Genomic DNA, 19096 nt, shown 5'->3' on the forward strand with positions numbered 1-19096 from the left:
CAATAACCGCTACATCAACGTTGATTTTAACGAAATCTGAAGAAGGAAGGAGCGCACCAGCAAATCACATGAGGAGAATTGTCAGGATTGTATTGAGATTTACCTTGAAAATGAGTTGTAACGAAAATTTTATAAGAAGAAAATGTTTGTGTAAGGACAATTTGTGAAATAAAATATGATGGTTTTTTTTGTCTTTATTTGAATTTTTTTTAATATAATAGTGTTCCCATATATCTTCCAAAATATACCAACACTTTCCCAGATTTTTGAAAAATAATTTGTCAATTAAAAAACAAACACGTGAACGACATTGTAAAAATAATAATGTTTCTTGGTTTCTTGTATACGCACGCCTCAGTAAATATCATGCATGGACTTTTTATTTATTTATTTTGTGTCCTTGAGAAATAGGCAGGCAATTAACAATCAAAATCACTAATATTCTCAAAATATTCTAACCACAAAGTATCAAATATTCTGTATGTTGGATAATTTTGATACTTAATGAATGAAGATTAAACAAATTAATCAATGTATTTGATTGAAAAAATTCGAAACAAATAACAAAGTTTAATAAATGAATATTAAGTTCGATGGTTCTGAATTAAAACTCGAAATGAGTTCATCAAATATTGAAAGAACTTCAAACGAGTAGTCGGAACATGTAAGAGACGGAAACCAAATTTTTTTTAAAAAAAATTAATCGGTGAACAGTAGCTTGCGCGCTGCCAAGAGCAGAAAGCGCTTGGCATCGCGCGTTCGGGTTTTTTCGTGTCCCTTCGGATTTTTCGGGTATTTTTTCATTTTCTTGGCATTGTTTTATGATTGTGGTCAGTTACAATGGCCAAAGGACACCACTGTAAATGAAAGATCATATCTTTTCATATGAAAAAACTTTAAATGATTGATTTATTGAAAATAAAAAACACAAATACATAATTTCATATTTGCATATTGTTCTTCTTCTTTTTTCAACAAGATATAGTTCCATCCATTTCTTTATTATAGAATTTGGATATTTGAGTGCTCATTATCTAAGAGTTATAGTTCTATCTTGATAGAAGATTGCCATAAATCTTAAGCACATTGTGAGGGACAAATTCTTCTTAAGGAGAAAGTGTTCAATACTTGCATCTACAAGTCATTTTCATTGTTTTCTTCTTGCTTTTCCTATCAAGTTTCAATCACACGAACAACTCTTTAATGATTCATAATTGGTTTGATAGTGTGAGTATACTTTGAATGATAAATATTGTATATTTTTTTAATAAATTATTATCTCTAATAGCTCCCACTATGATCCTGACATTGATGGTAAAAATATCAAACTTGACCTCAAAAATAATACACAATATTAGATCCACTAAATCTTTTATTTCTTATTTTTAAATACATCAATCTGTCAGTTTTTAAATTGAAAAAAATTACCAAAACAAAAAAGTCTTACATATATACCTCATTGTCAATAAATACTTAATTTAAAATGGTTTTCAAATGTTGAAATATTGTTGTCTACACGTGAGGAAAAGTACCTACAAAACTCAAAAGGCCTCATTTCATTTGGGAGCATATATAGAAATATGTTTAGTTCTTTCACGGCTTTTTAATGGAATTGCATCGAAAATTCTTGCATGAGAGTCGTCAACGCCAAAAAGAAAGCGTGCGTACACATAATCCATTTAAAGAAACGCGACAACGAGGACAAGAAGCTAAAAACAGAAAACCAGTAAAATTTAATTAAATGCATCTTTGAAATCAAGTCACCATTAAACTCTATGCTAGCTAGTACAACATTAGCAAGGTCAGTTTATTTATTTTAAAACGTAATTGACTGATAACATGATTAAAAATAATTTATAGACATGTATGCAAGTTGCGAAAAAGGAAATTTATTTTTTTCATTTTCAAAATTAGAGCATACAGTAGCATAAGATTTGAACCCAAAATCATACGAATCTTGAAACATCGCCATTATCACTAGGTCATGACCTTGGTAATTTGTTGTTCTATTGACTTTTCATATTTTTTATATTTGTATTAACATCTCATAAATTTTATAAAAAAAATTATTTATTATAATATTTAGATGAATCTACCACCAATGAAATCATATTATTTTGTAGTTGACATGAGTGGTGATATTTTTCAAAATAGAACCGACAGCTCATCCATGACTTTACTCTGTTTTGGCTTACGTCAACACTTACGTGTGAAATGGAACATTTCTTGAACGCCACCCGCCCCCTTCTATATATACCCGAATATCTTCACACCGAACTTCCTTAAAAGTTAAAACCCAACAGACTCGCAAATTCTCCTTCCGGATTTAGATTCCTTTTTCCCATCTCCAAAATTTTTTGAAGCTGAAAATGCCGAGAAAAGGTATGAGAAGCATACTGTTTTCGCCGAAATCTTCTTCTTCCACCTCTCCAACTTCTGATCAATTATCTTCTCCTTCGCGGTTTGGATTTTCGCCTTCTCGACCGAGTTTCTACGAGTCGGTGATGGCTCGGATGCTGGATATGGTGGAGCCGATGATCGTGAAATGGGACATTGAAGCCACTGCCTTCGGGCGAGTTACTTCTCTGTTCTACGATAACAGAAAAGAGGCTAAAGATTTCATCAAATGCGTCAAAAATTTGCACAGGGGAATGCAGTACCTGATCACCGAGGATTCCAAGTCTGAGAAATTGATTCGTGCGCAGACTTTGATGCAGGTTGCTATGAAGAGGCTGCAGAAGGAGTTTTATCAGATTTTGTCCATGAATCGGGCTCATTTGGATCCGGAGTCGGTCTCCACTCGGTTTTCTAGCACCTTCGATCGAATCCAGTGTGTCTGAATTCGAGGATAGTTACGACGATGATGATGAAGACGCCAGGGTTGCGAATCAGTCGTTATCTGAAGTTGAAGATGTCTCCATTGCGGTGATGTCGGATTTGAGATTGATTGCTGAGTGCATGATCTCGTCCGGTTACACGAAAGAATGCTTGAATATATACAATATTCTTCGGAAATCTATTGTCGATGAAGGAATTTACAAGCTTGGTGTGAAAAAATTTACTTCTTCTGAAATCAATAAAATGGATTGGGACGCTCTGGAGTTGAGGATCAAGAATTGGCTAAACGCCGTGAGAACTGCAGTGAAGACTCTCTTCAATGGAGAGAGAATCATCTGCGATGACGTGTTCGCGACTTCGGATTCCATCCGAGAGTCCTGCTTCGCAGAGATCACGAGAGAAGGAGCTGTGATTCTGTTCGAATTTCCGGAAAATGTAGCAAAAAGCACCAAAACAGCGCCGGAAAAAGTGTTCCGCCTCCTCGACATGTACACCGGAATTGCCGACCATTGGCCGGAGATCGACTCCATTTTCTCATCCGAATCAACGGCGAGTATCAAACAACAGGCTCTCACTTCACTCATCAGGCTCGGACAATTCGTGCGAACCTCGTTCAATGACTTGGAGTCAGCGGTTTCGAAAAGCTCGTCAAAATCGCCGACCACCGGCGCAGGGGTTCACAATCTGACCACCAAAGTTATGAATTATCTATCGATCCTCGCCGATTACAGCAGCATTTTGACCGACATCTTCTCCGAAGGGCCGCCTTCTGATGAAACTCCGGCGACGGCGATTTCCCGAAAATTGTCGGGGCTTATTTCAGTCCTCCTCCTCAAACTTGACGCAGAAGCAAAGAACTACAAGGATATTTCTCTCTCACATCTATTCCTAGCCAACAATCTTCAACACGTGGTGGTCAAAGCCCGAACCTCAAACCTGAAATATCTCCTGGGTGAGGTGTGGTTGACGAAGCACGAAGCTCAGATCAAACAGTTAGCTGAGAACTATGAACGGCTAGGATGGAGCCACGTCGTCGACACACTCCCTTCCGAACCTACAGATGGCGGCACGCCCGAAAAAATCACAGAAATATTCAAGAAATTTAATATGTCCTTTGACCAAGCATATAAAAATCAATCTGGGTGCGTGGTACCTGATAGCCAGCTCCGAGATGATATTAAGATATCTATCGCGAGAAAGATATTTCAAAGATATCGCGAGTTTTACGATACTCATTCTTCGACAGTACGAAGAAAGGAAAGTATTGTCCCAGTTGTCAGGTTTACCCCCGAGGATGTGGGGCATCACTTGTCCGATTTGTTCTTTGGGAATTCTGGGGCAGGGCGTTTTTCGTCAATTGTGTCGTCAGAGTCGAGATTAACCTACAACGTCAACATGAGTTGTTTCAAGATTCTGAAATACATAATTCTGAAGAGAATTTAAAAGAATCAAATTGATTTTATTTTATAAATAGGAAAAAACCAAAGCATGTTATTATTGCTTTATTATTTTGAATCAGAATTAAGATTCATGATTTTTATCTTATGAATGTGGTGATTCAAATAATATATATATACATATATATATATTTATCTCATTTGAGTTGTCTTTTGGATACTACTGAATGTGAAATTATCTATATATAATTATAATTGACAAAAACTTGTGTGAGACGGTCTCACGGGTCGTATTTTATGATACAGATATCTTATTTGAGTTATCATAAAAAATATTATTTTTTTATGCTAAGAATATTATTTTTTATTATGAATATCGGTAGAGTTGATCCGTCTCACATATAAAGATTCGTGAGACGTATCACAAGAGACGTACTCATTATAATTCACTGGAGGTGTGATTTTTTTAGAAGAAGATCAATTATTATTAGAACTCCAATTTTGGTTTCAATGGATCTGTCTTCGATCGTATTTTGGTTAGCAAAAGGCCTGAAAACACAAACAAGCGAGGACTTCGGCAATTATTTTAGCATACATTTCGATGCACAGAAAGATATATATATATATAGCCAAATGAACAGTAAGTCACAATTTCGGACTTACATATATATCATTTGGCTATAAAAACATGTTGCGTGTTTTTAATCAATTATTCGAGGAAAACGTTGATGCTCATGAAGTTCAGGAAGATAGAAGTATAAGAAAGGCGAAATATTATAATTTAAAGACATCGTTTGATTCGTGAATGAGACGATGAAAAATACATAACATAATAATGATAAATCAATATATTTTGATAAGATAAAGGTTCATGAAATTAACCGAACTTGGGCAAAGCATTGAACAAAACGAATATGACTAATTGTTAATTGTCCCACATCGGTAGGATAAATAACCTGGGAGTTGTATATATGGTCTTAGACAATCCTTCCCCCTTGAGCTAGTTTTTGGGGTTGAGTTAGGTCCAAGTTCCATTCTTAACATGGTATCAGAGCCCGGGCTCCACCATTATGTGTTGGACTGCCTATAATTAGGCCACCCGTTCTGCCCATAATTGGGTCATTTGTAAACTCCACGCTCCAGATGTTCATTCCTGGGCGTGAGAGGGGTGTGTTAATTGTCCCACATCGGTAGGATAAATAACATGTGAGTTGTATATATGGTCTTAGACAATCCTCCCCCCTTGAACTAGCTTTTGGGGTTGAGTTAGGATCCAAGTTCCATTCTTAACACTAATAAATAAGTATCTTATCATTTGCACCAAATTATACCTTAAAGAAATGATTAAATTTATAAATCATAAGAAGCAGAAAAAATAAAAGTAAAAGTGTTTGACAAAAAATTTGAAAAGCTAATTTTTTTTTTAAGCTAAAGCGTTTGGTAAATAATTAATTTTACTACTATTTTTTTAATAAAATAAAAAAAATACTCTTATTTATACAACACACCTCTCTTCGAAATTATATGGGTAATAATGTCTAAAGATATTTAATTAATTTATTAAAATATCATAATAATTTTCGAGAATCAAAATCACTATTAGATCAATTTTGAGATTTTGATTAAATCAAGTATAAACTAACACAAAATATGATATTAATAAACATATATACAAAAGTGAATTTTTAAATTATCACTAAATAATCACATTTTTTTAGAGTTTACAAACACTTTCGTAATTTTTATGTGATCGGTACGCGTATATATCATTTCCATTGACGATGATGTATAACATTTTAAAAACGAGTCTAAAATCAACCATTCATTCGGAGAAGTTAATTAATGAATAATAATCATTAGTTAAAAACGAATCTAAAATCAACCATTCATTCAGAGAAGTTAATTAATGAATAATATACATCATTATTAAAACGGGTCTAAAATCAGCCATTCATTCGGAGAAATTAATTAATGAATATTAAAAGTTTTACAGCTATTTCAACCCATGGGTCGCATGAGGTATAAATTGTAATTAAGCTCTCCCTTAAATAATATCTTGTCTTTGAAAATTGTTGATTGTAAGATAAATGGTGACAGAGATGTCTCTTATTGAGTCGGTGGACAAAATTATATTTTATAAGATATATATATATATATATATATATATATATATATCTTTAAATATATATAGACACACACAGAAACGGACACGCATTGCTGCAATTAATCAGGAGCAGTAGTAATTGCAAATAGGAATGGCAATGGGACAGGACGAGGGCGAGTTTGTCATCCCTATCCTCGTTTCTATCCCCGAATTTCATCACCACCCCATACACATCCCGATCCCCACTTTTTCGGGTTCGGGCAATCTCCAAACTCGAAGTTTCGTGGATCAAATTCGCATCTTCGCCCCATCACCATTTCAAAAATATTAATATGATAAGACGACGATGAATTCAGAAATTTTCTCAAATCAAAACTTATTGTTATCTATTATTATTATCGATAATATTAATATCAATATTAATATTATTATTATTATTATTTTAAAAAATAATATTATTATTACATTAATAATATTATTATTATATTATTGATATTATTTTCGTAACGAGTTCGGAGATGAGAATAGTAATCTCATACCCGTCCCGAACTACATCGGATATTTAAAAAAATCCCCGAACCCGAACCGGAACCCGAAAAATCGAAGATTCCCATCCCATTTCGGGTTTTCCCGGGATTCAAACCCGTGGAAAAAGTTATCATCCCAAATTGCAAATATAAAGTCAGTTTCACCTAAAAATGCGACAGCACTGAAATATAGTGTGCCTTTTCGAAATGACGCTTTGAAATGAAAATAATTCAACAAAAAGTGAATGCCGATTTAAGCAATAAAGAACAATAAGTCTTTGAAAATATGATATTTCGACGTATTCTTTTATTTAATAATGGCAGTCCATGGCTAGTAAACAATGCAAACATAACAAATTGTTTCAAACTCTACTTTAATGTTCATTAAATTATAGGAATGCGTGGATATAATTAAATTGTAATATAAAATATTAGTTTATATATTATATTTTGTGTGAAGTACATCGAATGTTAAATTATTTTTATATTTAAATCTAATGTTTGATGGTTTATTTATTTATTTATTTTAAAAAAAATTGATATGTCATGCAAGACCAAAATCTAAATGTTATTACATGGGACTATAGCTTTATACATAGTAAGTACTATAAGATAATTAACATATATATTGACAAGAAGAAATATTTAAACACAAAAATCATACGATAACATCTCACAAGTTAATTTTGTGAAACATTTATCCAATCTGACTCGGTTCATGAAACGTAACTTTTTGTGTTAAAATATTAATTTTTTATGTAAATATAAATCAGTTCAACTCATGTTAGCGTCGTCTCAAATAAATGGATCAATCACAATTGTAGTTGGGAGTAAGAAATATAACATGTCTGGGGTTACAAAAATATTTGTGTTGTAATGAATGGGCCAAGTGAATTGTAGAAGATGAAGGCAGCCCACTAAGCTTCTGCCTCCACTCAATTTGTCAATTATTGCTGGACTGTGCTACTAGTAGTATCAAGGTATATGCATTTTTAATTCAGTACTAAATTCCTTAAAGAGATTTATGGACTATGAATTTATGTTTGAAAAAATAATCTTGAATCAATGAATTTATAATAATAGTTGTTTATAATAATAATAGTAATAGTAATATGATCATAGTATGTATAATAGAATAAATAATTTATATTAGTTTTTGTTCATGTAATAATTATAATAGTAATAATAGATATTAATATAATTAGAAAATATATAGTTAATTGTAATATTATTTACAATATTATTAATTATTATTACACTAATAATAGTATAATGATAATAATAAATAATTGATAATTATTAATTATAATAACGTTCACATAACCATAATAATAATAATAATAATAATAATAATAACAACTATAATTAGTAGTATTAGGCTGCGTTTGATAGGAGGATAAAATAAACTAATGATTAGTATGTAAATGATAAAAAAAAATGATTGTGATAGAAATGTAATATATGATGTAAAATAGTATTATGTTTGATATGATTTTTAAGTATGGGATAATTTTGAATTTTACGATGAAATGACAAAATTGCCCTTTTATTTATTTTTTCTTCTTTACTTCGACGACGGCCCGGCAACGGAGGTGGCCCGAGGACCGGCGGCGGGAGGCGGTCCGACGACGGTAGGCGTCTGGTCGGCGCCGGGAGGTGGTCCGACGGCCGGCGGAGGTCGACCGCGGCCCGGAAACTGCGGTGGTCGGACGGCCGGCGGCAGTTTTTAGATTCGTCGGTCCCACGGCGGAGGTGGTCCGGCGTTGGTGAAAGAGAAAGGGTAAAATTAGAAAGAGGGCGGGGATAGAGGAATGATAAATAATCCTAGGAGGGAAGAATGTATTATTTAATCACACCTAATACAATCTAATCATTCATAGGAGAGATTGATTTGGTTAAATAAAAATCGTACCAAACATTGGATTAGGTGAGTTTAAAAATCATAAAATCACCTAATCACTCCAACCAAACACACCGTTAATGTATTACTTTAATAAGGAAAATATCTATAAAATAGTAATAAAGTTAATAATTGACTATTAATCAATTTATGTATTGTGTTATACAAAGATATTTTTAAGTTGTTATAAAATATATAATGATAATTTGGTATTTAAAAGACATTCAAATAAGACTTAAAAAATAAGTTGGAGGTGTCATACTTTTTAAAAATACATTGTAAGATGTCAAGCAATTTATTTTGACATGTTATAAATTGTTTTTTTTTTAATTTTAAATATCAAACAAAATTTCATAAATTCTAAACTCTAAAAATCTTATAAGCTCAGTCAAACACTCACAGCTATTTCAAGACAATAAATATTATTACTACATATTTGCTTATGCATGTTAGCTCCGTATGTATTTCTACTGATTCATAATTTTCATTCAATTGATGGGCTTAAATCTCTTTTACACATTACATCTTCCAAATTTGGACATAATATCAGAGGATGGTATTAAAGGTAAACAAAAATATTGTATAACATTATTTACGTCAATTATCGTGATATTTTATTATTATATCATGAGATTTTTTATTCAATGTATCATAAGATTTTGATAAATTGAATTTTTAACAAAATGTTGTTGTACATATAGCACCGTTAATATTAAAAACATGTTCAAAAACTACAAATTATTATCCAAATATTATAAAATCAATGCATAACCAAATATTAACTTGGTCGTCTGTAAAAAAAATGTATGCAAAGGATCATTTTCTTCCATCTCAATTTATTTTCTTATTTTAAAAATTATTTATATAACTATCAACATAAAAAATTCTTATATATATATATATATCATTATTTTATATTTTAATATAAACCTGAGAAACTTTTAAATACTTTACCCAGTGATAAAAATTATGTATCTACAGTACGATATTCCAATCCCCATAGACTATCATACGACATGATATCAAATTATTAATATACATAGTTTATTAAATAATTTGTTTTTTAACGTATTATTAAATAATTTCTAAAAAAATAATTTAGCAAAAATAATAACCACAAAGTTAGTGAATCAGGGTACAAAAAAGGCAACAACATCGCCCTTTTGTGTTTAGGTAAAATTTATTATACATTGGGCTTTTTTTAAAAAAAAAAATAATTCCTTCCAGCTCATTTAAAAAAATAAAAAAAATCCTTCAAAACAATTTATAATACACAAAAATTTTTGTGAGACCGTTTCACATCTCACGATTCTTTAATTCAACTCAACTCATGAAAAATATTAGTTTTTATATGAAATTATTATTTTTAGATCTTAATTCGAGTAAAATTATGAAAAAAAATATTATTTTTATGAAAATCTATAATACAGGAGGATACGTTTTCCACACATGGGGAGTCCACGTACCACAATTAGCAGGCATCCTTGACCTTGACTTCAGTGTTAACCGCCACAGTCAACGGCCAAGTGGCCCAAGTGATATGTATATACATATACATATATTTTCATTTTAAACTTTCATAAATCATAATATATTGTACTAATTAAATGAATTTCAAATTGATTTTTGTGTAAAAAAACAGGTATTAAAAATTTCAATGTATACATTAACTTTTACTTATTACATATTGATACTTAAAAATTTTAAAAACAAGAGATATTGTAAATAAAAAATAGTTTTAAAACTTTCACTATCTCATGGTGCAAATTTTAGGAAAAAAATACAAATGATTGCTTTAATATATAAATTGCTATAATTTTGAAAATAAATGTGTTCATTTACACTCACATTTTTTTTGAAATCCTATTCTAGGAGGTAGAGGACTCGAACTCGAATCATTACAAGAAGGAAACAAGGTGAGATCATTAGAGTTAAAGCTCGGTCTCACCCACATTTTTTTTTATGTATGAAATATTTGAAATTTATAATAATGGACTGATCATTATGCACAACTTTTTTTCCCTCTTTTTTATTGGTACAAATCCTAATCATGTCAAAATCAAGCTTTTAAATAAAGTATAATCATGATCATAGATCGAATCATGGGCAGGTAATTAGTCTTTTTCCGTTTGAAAGATAGAATTGAAGTTTTGTGATGCAATTGCCCGTGTCAATTAGCCAAAAAAAAAAACATTTGTTAGATAGTTTCACTAGTCAATTTTGTGAAATAAATATTTTATTTGGATATTAATAAAAAATATTACTTTTTATGTCTAAAATATTATTTATTATTGTAAATATGAACATATTTGACCTGATCTAGGAGTGATCACATTGTGATTTTGCGGTTTTTTTTAAAAAAACTCAAACCGAATTGACATATGCGGTCGGTTAGTATTTTGAAAAATCAATCATGGTTTTACATGAGAAATTAACTTTACGGTTTTGAGCGATTTCAAGCGGTTGCGGTCGATTTACGGTTTTTTTAATGAAAAATATTAGAACATATATTGTAATTTATTTTAAAACAACAACAATATATTGTCTTCAAATGTAAAATATAGTTCAAAACATATAAAGATGAAAATAGATAAAACAATAATCAAGATTCAAAACTAAGTTAATAATTTAACAACACAACACATTCACAACAAAAATATATTTACGCTTTTTTATCTTTTTTTACTTTCAAACTTCAAACAAAATATTGTAGCAAAAGAAATAAATATTTTAATAAAAGACTAATATGAAGATAAATTAAGAAAAATATAAGTTTTATTTGTAAGAATAATAATTTTGAAGAGAGTTGAGATATAATGAATGATAACTTCTGTATTTGAATATATTGTTTACAAATTATTATAATTCTAGGCCCAATATTATGGCAAGCAGTTTAGGCGGTGCGGTTTGGTGCGGTTCTTGGCAAAAAAAAAAAAACCGAACCGCGTATGCGGTGCTGTTTATGATTAATATTTTTAATCGATGTTTTTATAAAATATTATGAAAAATGGTTCGGTGCAATTCGGTTCGAACTGTTCGGGCGGTTAATAAAAAAATTTGATCACCCTTAACCTGATCCATGAGACCGTCTATGTTATATTAAGTAAATTATCATTGATAAAAACTTGTGTGAGACGGTCTCACGGGTCGTATTTTGTGAGACATATATCTCTTATTTGGGTTATCCACGAAAAAATATTACTTTTTATGGTAAGAGTATTACTTTTTATTGTGAATATCGGTAGGGTTAACCCGTCTCACAGATAAAAATTCGTGAGACCGTCTCACAAGAGATCTAGTCATTATTATTTTGATAACTAACCCTTTATTTGTGGGGCTCTTAGCTCCTAATCGTTATTACAATGCACTTTGATTAGGGTTAACTAATTACAGCCAAAAACGAGTTTAAAATTTCTTTACCATGAGCCCAAAATATTTCTTCTATAATTTAAATACTAAAAATAGTATTTAATCTCATATCATAAACATGCCCACACGTAATCAAAATCAATCATATATAAACAACTCATATCCTCGGGACATGCCCCGATATATAAATACATATACATATATACTGGGAACAAAATATAAATCTCAACTCAAACTGTGACTCCCTCTAGAAGTACCCTCTCCGGTCTCCTGATATCATGGAGTACCTGCCATTGTCCACACACAAAGACAACAACAGCCTCCCTTGGGGGTGAGCAAAGCTCCGTATGGAACAACCATCATATATACCACATATATCTAAACAATGATATATGGTATGCAATGCATGTATGTCGTGGAGGTATCAGATCAAATGCACATCCACTGAGCACATGTCAGAATCAAACGAATCGCTATCAAATCAATGCTCGAGCTGGCACACCGGCCTCAATAAGGGATACTCGTATGATAGCGTTGACGAAGCGCCATCAAATCCCAAATCTCATATCAATCGTCGGGGCCAAAAATGTCTATGCTTTAAGGGTCATGTAATAACAAACATAGCATTGTGTTCACAAACCCCAGAATCCAATCAAATCATATCAGGGTATCCAAGGATCATAGCTCAACGTGCATGTCATGTATCGATGTATGCATAAAGCGATGTGTGTTAACAAAACATTTATTTTATACATCGATATTCCAATCACAATGTCATGTATGCCACATAAACTCAACAAATAAGGCATGTAGACATGTATTCTCATTCCAGTCAATCAAACCAATCCAACATATAACATATAATACAGATACCTGTCGTATGTTACCCGATCGCAACATACCTCAATTCTTCGTTTCCAGTTGATGTAGCCTGAAGATATCGGTATAATACTTTATTTACATCAATAACATACTCATTCCAATCAATAACATAATCCAAAATCATTAATATGAGTTTCAAATATCATTTGAAACTTCAAAAATTCATATTAAATCAAAATCATATCATAATTCAATTCCGACTTCAAAACTTAGTTTCTTGTCGGTTATTCTACCACATATAGGAATCTCGACTTCAAATACATGCTATTTCAGTACTTTCATATTTAGAGATACTGAAACTAGAAGAAAATTACCTCAAAAGGAAGCTCTCGACGCGAGGATTCCGAATATATAATTTGTTTCAAGTTTGGACAACGTTTCGAGGTGATTTCGTACGAAAGAAATCGAATTCCCTCTTTCTCTCTCGAAGCTTCAGCAAGGGATAAAGAAAATACAGACAAAATTCATTCTTATCAGCTTTATAACGTGTGCTACAGAAGCATTCGCGCATATGCGCGACCAAACTCGCGCATATGCGCGCATAGTTCTGCCCGCACGTGCAGTTCTACGCGGGTGCGCGCCTTGCTCTGTCCGAAACGCTATTTTAGGTTTCGAATTAGCAAAAATAGTAAACAGGAAAGTTGTAGATCTATGTCTTGACTTTCATTTACCACTGACCTCACTCAATTTGGATATTGGATGCGAGAGTTATGCTCATTCTCCCAAACTGTGTCATTGTAGGAACTACAACGCACAAGATACACTTCGGGATGATTTTTCCTATATTTTCAAATGGATTTGGACAAAACTCAAAACATGAAAGTTTTAGTATTATGTGTTATCTTTCCAATGAAATTGGCCTCATGTCATTTGGACCAATACTCTGTTAATTATGCTAAAAACCGTAACATGTGTCATTTTTCTGTTACGGTTCATCACATGTTTCAAATACAAATAAATTTCTAATACAATCTTTCATCCTCACCACCTATTTTCTCACTTTCATTGTCATGATATACATCATATACATAATCACATGACAATTTCATGAATTATCGATAATCAATATAGGATTTACGATAATACGATACACGGTCCTTACATTATTACTCCAACTAAATAGTTTTATGTAATAACATGTAATTTTGAATTAAATTAAACCAAATTATCTGATGTAATAAATTACATACTAAGCTTTAATTGCAGCAAGATTCCACTTGTATAGCGTCATCATACTCTTCATTCCACCTTTACCTCTTGTAAATGATTCTTTATTAGTTTCCTCTCTCCAAAAAGTTTGCCAGCTTCAAGATAACATTCAATATATTTCAATTGGGCTCAAAGATTTTCTATTAAAATCTATTTCTTGTAAACTTCAGGTGAGATATCTCTTGTCATCTGGTCTTCCATGGATTGATTATGCTGAATCAGATATTGCTCATGCTTTCTTGGTGGGGTTTTGTTTTTTTTTTTGCTATTTGAGTGTAAGCCTGAGATTTTGTGTTGATTTTTGGTTTCCAGATGTGAAATTTGATCCGGGCTTGATTCCTAAAAGGTTAAAGAAAAAAGAAAGGATTTTGATTGCAATTTGAACAATTGAACCTTGAACTTTGATTGATTGGTTTAAAATGAAGGCTTTAGCTACGCAACAAAGCTTCCATAAAAAGCAGATGAAGAAACAGTTAACTAGAAAACGAGATGATACGGCGTTACATTCGGCCGTAAGAGATGGGGATTTGGAAGTGGTTTTGGAGATACTTAGCAATAGTGAGGAAGATGAATTAAAAGAATTGTTATCTAAACAGAACCAGTCGGGCGAAACGGCGCTTTATGTAGCTTCTGAATGTGACTATGTTGATCTGGTTAAGGAGCTGATAAAGTACTATGATGTCGGTTCTGCTGCAATCAAGGCCAAGAATGGTTACGATGCTTTTCATATCGCTGCCAAGATTGGTGGATTGGGTAAGCGTTTCTTTCGTTCTTGTTAGAAATCCTATTTGATGTAAATGATTTTATATATCGTCTATATGGTAATATATACCAAGAGATTGATAGAGTTTAAGTTTAAGCATCGTGCCATGATGCAGGGTCTCTATGGCTGAATCACACAAATCTATCTGGTGTCATGTTATCTTTTGTGTTTTCTTGTTTTTGTTTTATATTTAGCTCTCAAAATTCAACATATCATCTTTGATACATGGCGGTTATTCATCACCTTTTACTCTTCGTGCATTTGTCTGGTCTGTCACTAAGGATCGCGTTAAGATCCCTCGAAGTTAGATCGAAAAATTTGGTATTACTTAGACCTAATATGTTGTTCGGTATAATCTTGAAAGTTCTTTTTTATAACAGAAGTTCTAAAGGTCCTAATTGACGCCATTCCCCAACTTCTAGCGACAGTGGATCAATCAAATGCTACGGCCCTTCATACGGCTGCAGCACAAGGTCATGTTGAGGTGGTCAAGTTTCTGTTGGATAGAAATAGCAGTCTTGCCACCATAGCGAGAAATAATGGTAAAACTGCCTTGCATTCTTCTGCACGAAACGGCCATCTTGAGGTGATCAAGGCCATTTTAAGCAAAGAGAAAGGAATCGCGACATGGGTCGATAAGAAGGGACAGACAGCTCTTCATATGGCTGTCAAGGGAACTAATGCTAACACGGTTGATGAGCTTCTTGCATCAGATGATACTTTACTTAATATTGTCGATGGGAAGGGAAATTCAGCATTGCACATTGCCACGAGGAAGGGTCGACTGCAGGTATGCTTATTTTTCATATGTTATCTCTTTCTATGTAAGAGCACCCTTTAAAAACACTTCTCCGAAAGTGTGTTATGAAAAATTGTCATAAAAAACGATGGTATTTTTGGGAAACAACTCTATATTTTTGTATTTCATTTAGGGTAATTACTTCGTGGAAACCAATTCAATACTCTAACCATAGACTTCAAAAGATAAGTCTCAACTCGAGTGAAAATGAAAGGATATGAAGAGGACACCAAGTATAACGTTTGAAAAATAACCCATCCCCGATTAAAGGTTCCCAAAATCATTACTGTTAAAATATTATCAATCAAAGAATTATATTCAATCATAAAATTTTCAATTTTAATGGGTGTAATTTTTCTCTATTAGTTTATATGTAAATTTTATCTTTCCAAAAAAAAAAAACTACAATGAAATTCTTAAAATAAAGATTTCAACAAACTTTTAATTTGATACATACATAAAACAATAAAAGTAATTTTTTTTATTTGATAGTCATACACACAAAGTGTGCACATCATTGCTCGTATAGTTTTAAGGAAGAAGGAATCAAGCTTATGGCAGAAGATACGAATCACAGAATCATATGAATGATGTAGTTTCCGACCAAATTACTCCGCTATAAAGCTGTTCGTTTTGAAGATATTGTCCTGAGGTTTGAGTCACATTAGGTGCGTCAATATAAATTTTAAGAGGACAACAATGATGACGACGATGATCATAACCATAATAGTAATAAGTTGTCATGTAAACTTGCATGTATTTGTTCTTCTGCAAGGCTCCGTCTTGCCAAGCTTTGTATTTTACATTTAGAGCCATACCTATGTGCAAAATATAGCTAATTCTGAACCATAATCATGCAGATTGTTGAAACTCTATTGAAGCACAAAGAACTTAAAAAAGATGCCATCAACAAATCTGGGGAGACTGCTTTTGATACGGCTGAAAAAACTGGGCATGTAGAGATTGTAAGTATCCTACAGGAGTATGGTGTTAAGAGTGCAAAGTCCTTAATTACTCAACCACCAAAAAGTGTGGTCAGAGAGCTGAAACAAACCGTAAGCGACATAAAACATGAAGTTCATGACCAGATCGAGCACACACGCCAAACTGGAAGAAAGGTTCGTGGTATAGCCAAAAGGCTTGACAAAATGCAAACAGAAGGGCTTAACAATGCAATAACTTCAACAACTGTGGTTGCTGTTTTGATTGCCACCGTTGCTTTTGCTGCCATCTTTACTCTCCCCGGTCAATACGCCGATGAACCAACTGAAGTTCCTCCAGGGTCTTCTCTCGGAGAAGCAAACATCGCACCAAGACTCGAATTCTCGATTTTCTTGATATCTGACTCTCTGGCACTGTTCATATCATTAGCTGTAGTTGTCGTTCAGACATCTGTGGTAGTTGTTGAGAAGGAGGCGAAGAAACTTCTGATGACGGTTATCAACAAGCTTATGTGGTTGGCTTGTGCGTTTATTTCAGTTGCCTTTCTTGCTATATGTTACATCATTGTGGGGGATCAAGAAAGATGGTTAGCTATTGGAATAACCGTTATAGGGACACTAATCATGGCTACGACACTTGCGACATTGTGTTATTGGGTGATATTGCACCGAATTGAAGCATCTAACTTGAGAAACCGCCGCCTGTCGGCAAGAAATAGTAGATCACAATCGTGGTCTGTGTCGATGATTGTGTCAGATGAGGAAATCCCGGAGGATGACTTTAAGAAACTTTATGCACTGTGATTTTCATATGTAAAGGTATATATCCTTCTGTTGGTTAATAAAAATAGTTTTTGTAAGTGATCATATATGTAATATTGTGTGATATGTTGTCTTTCAATAGAGGGAAATGGATGGTGATTGAATTTTTGGATTGCAAATAGAACAAGAATTAGTATAGAATCAGAATCACTTGCTGACACTCTATTGCCTAGTAATTATGAAATAAGTTGTATTACCATCATATATCTTGTTTAAGTTTTCTGTTAATGCTTTTCCTTCTTCATGTGGTAAAGTGCAGTGAAGTAGCAGTGTTTGTTATTTAGGAGGGAATAAAGTGAGATCAACACTTGAGTATTCTCTTTCAAGAATTTATGGATTCATTGTCTGGATCGACGCTTTTGTCCCTTGAACATGAGAATCTGGCCGTGGTGGAGATACAACACGAGTGGATCAACTAAACAGGGGGGTCGACTCGAGAGTGCCGAAACAAAGCTGTTAAGTCATTGGCGCACTCTATTGTCCAGTAATGAGAACTACTGTACCAATAAGTTGTTTGGGACCGAGCAACTTTGGCCCTTTCTTCATTTAGCTCGTCCTATTTCTGCTTTCCAATATTGATAATGTACAGGGGAGTCCTACTGTTCTATGTGGCCTAATATCGAAACCAGACATAGTGCTTGTTGTAAGGTTTAAAAAATTCAACAATCGCTTTTTTCGTTGATTTCCTACTCTCATCCAACAATTGATATATAGTTATCTTCATGACATTTTAACCGTTGTATAGTTTAAAATATTTCCCCTTCCGGCTATAGCTTTTGATTGACCGACCAGGCAGCTCCCATTCCTACGACGTGCAGCATACCTGTAACCTCCAAAACTCTTGCCTGAACATTACACGGATCGGTTTCACATAGGTTCTTTTGGTGTGTTCATTTCATTGATATAGTTAATTTGAATGTGTTGCACGTAATTCTGGATTACTGGTTCCACTTTTAAGGAATTGAATTTCAAGACAAAAACGAGCGCAAATAATTTGAAGGGTGTCACAGCAAAGACTTCTCAAGAACAAAAATACTAGCTGGTTTCTTGTATTTTCTCCTAAAACTGAAATATTCAGAATAAGTTCCATTAGTGAACTGGTCCTACATTGCTAAAGGTGGCCATGAAAATACACGTGATGGGTTTTTAAAAGTGTTCGATACACTCACACTTTAATTACCATAAGAAATTGACAAGATTGGGTGCAATAAGAACAATCTAATCAATGAACCAACATGTCCAAAGGGATTGTTCTGAATTTCTTGGATGTGGAATGTTTTTATCCACAATTGTAGGATCACCTTATTTTCTGGGAAATTATCAAAGAAGTCAGGATTCGAATCCTGTGACAGCAAACCCCTCCTCCCAATGTTGTAATAATAATAATAATAATAAATAGCTGTTAGCACTGCTCTTGGTTCCATATTGTAAGGCCCGAGATTTTAGCATTTTAATCCGAGATTATTTAATTTGAAATTGAAAAAAAAGAGTTGTGAGGACCAAATTGCAAATAGTGAAGAATTCAGGGGCTAAAGTGCAATATTG

The 19096-nt window shown here is 33.0% G+C and overlaps 1 protein-coding gene and 1 pseudogene across 5 annotated transcripts; both read left to right on the forward strand.

The window, feature by feature from the left end:
- The first annotated feature begins 1871 nt into the window (after positions 1 to 1871).
- LOC142526294 (exocyst complex component EXO70H1-like) lies at positions 1872 to 4401 on the forward strand (annotated as a pseudogene).
- A 9854-nt stretch (positions 4402 to 14255) lies between these two features.
- Positions 14256 to 18233, forward strand: LOC142526300 (ankyrin repeat-containing protein At5g02620-like). Of its 5 annotated transcripts, none has more exons than XM_075630613.1 (5): positions 14256 to 14396; positions 14539 to 14979; positions 15370 to 15779; positions 16649 to 17548; positions 17806 to 18233. In XM_075630613.1, the coding sequence occupies exons 2-4, from the start codon at positions 14646 to 14648 to the stop codon at positions 17531 to 17533; spliced, it is 1629 nt and encodes a 542-aa protein (XP_075486728.1). In that variant the 5' UTR covers positions 14256 to 14396; positions 14539 to 14645; the 3' UTR covers positions 17534 to 17548; positions 17806 to 18233. The 5 variants fall into 5 exon arrangements, with proteins under 5 accessions (XP_075486728.1, XP_075486721.1, XP_075486736.1 ...); XM_075630606.1 differs by having other exon boundaries at positions 17811 to 18233; XM_075630621.1 differs by having other exon boundaries at positions 17836 to 18233.
- Positions 18234 to 19096: the final 863 nt, after the last annotated feature.

Source organism: Primulina tabacum, chromosome 2 (genome assembly GCF_025594145.1).
Source record: "Primulina tabacum isolate GXHZ01 chromosome 2, ASM2559414v2, whole genome shotgun sequence".
Taxonomy (NCBI): Eukaryota; Viridiplantae; Streptophyta; class Magnoliopsida; order Lamiales; family Gesneriaceae; genus Primulina; species Primulina tabacum.

Bases quoted from the DNA above. Each gene is read 5' to 3' on its own strand.
- LOC142526300 (XM_075630613.1), top strand. From the start codon at position 14,646: ATGAAGGCTTTAGCTACGCAACAAAGCTTCCATAAAAAGCAGATGAAG. The intron at 14,980-15,369 runs GTAAGCGTTTCT...TTTTTATAACAG, and splicing joins TGCCAAGATTGGTGGATTGG to AAGTTCTAAAGGTCCTAATT. The intron at 15,780-16,648 runs GTATGCTTATTT...ATAATCATGCAG, and splicing joins CGAGGAAGGGTCGACTGCAG to ATTGTTGAAACTCTATTGAA.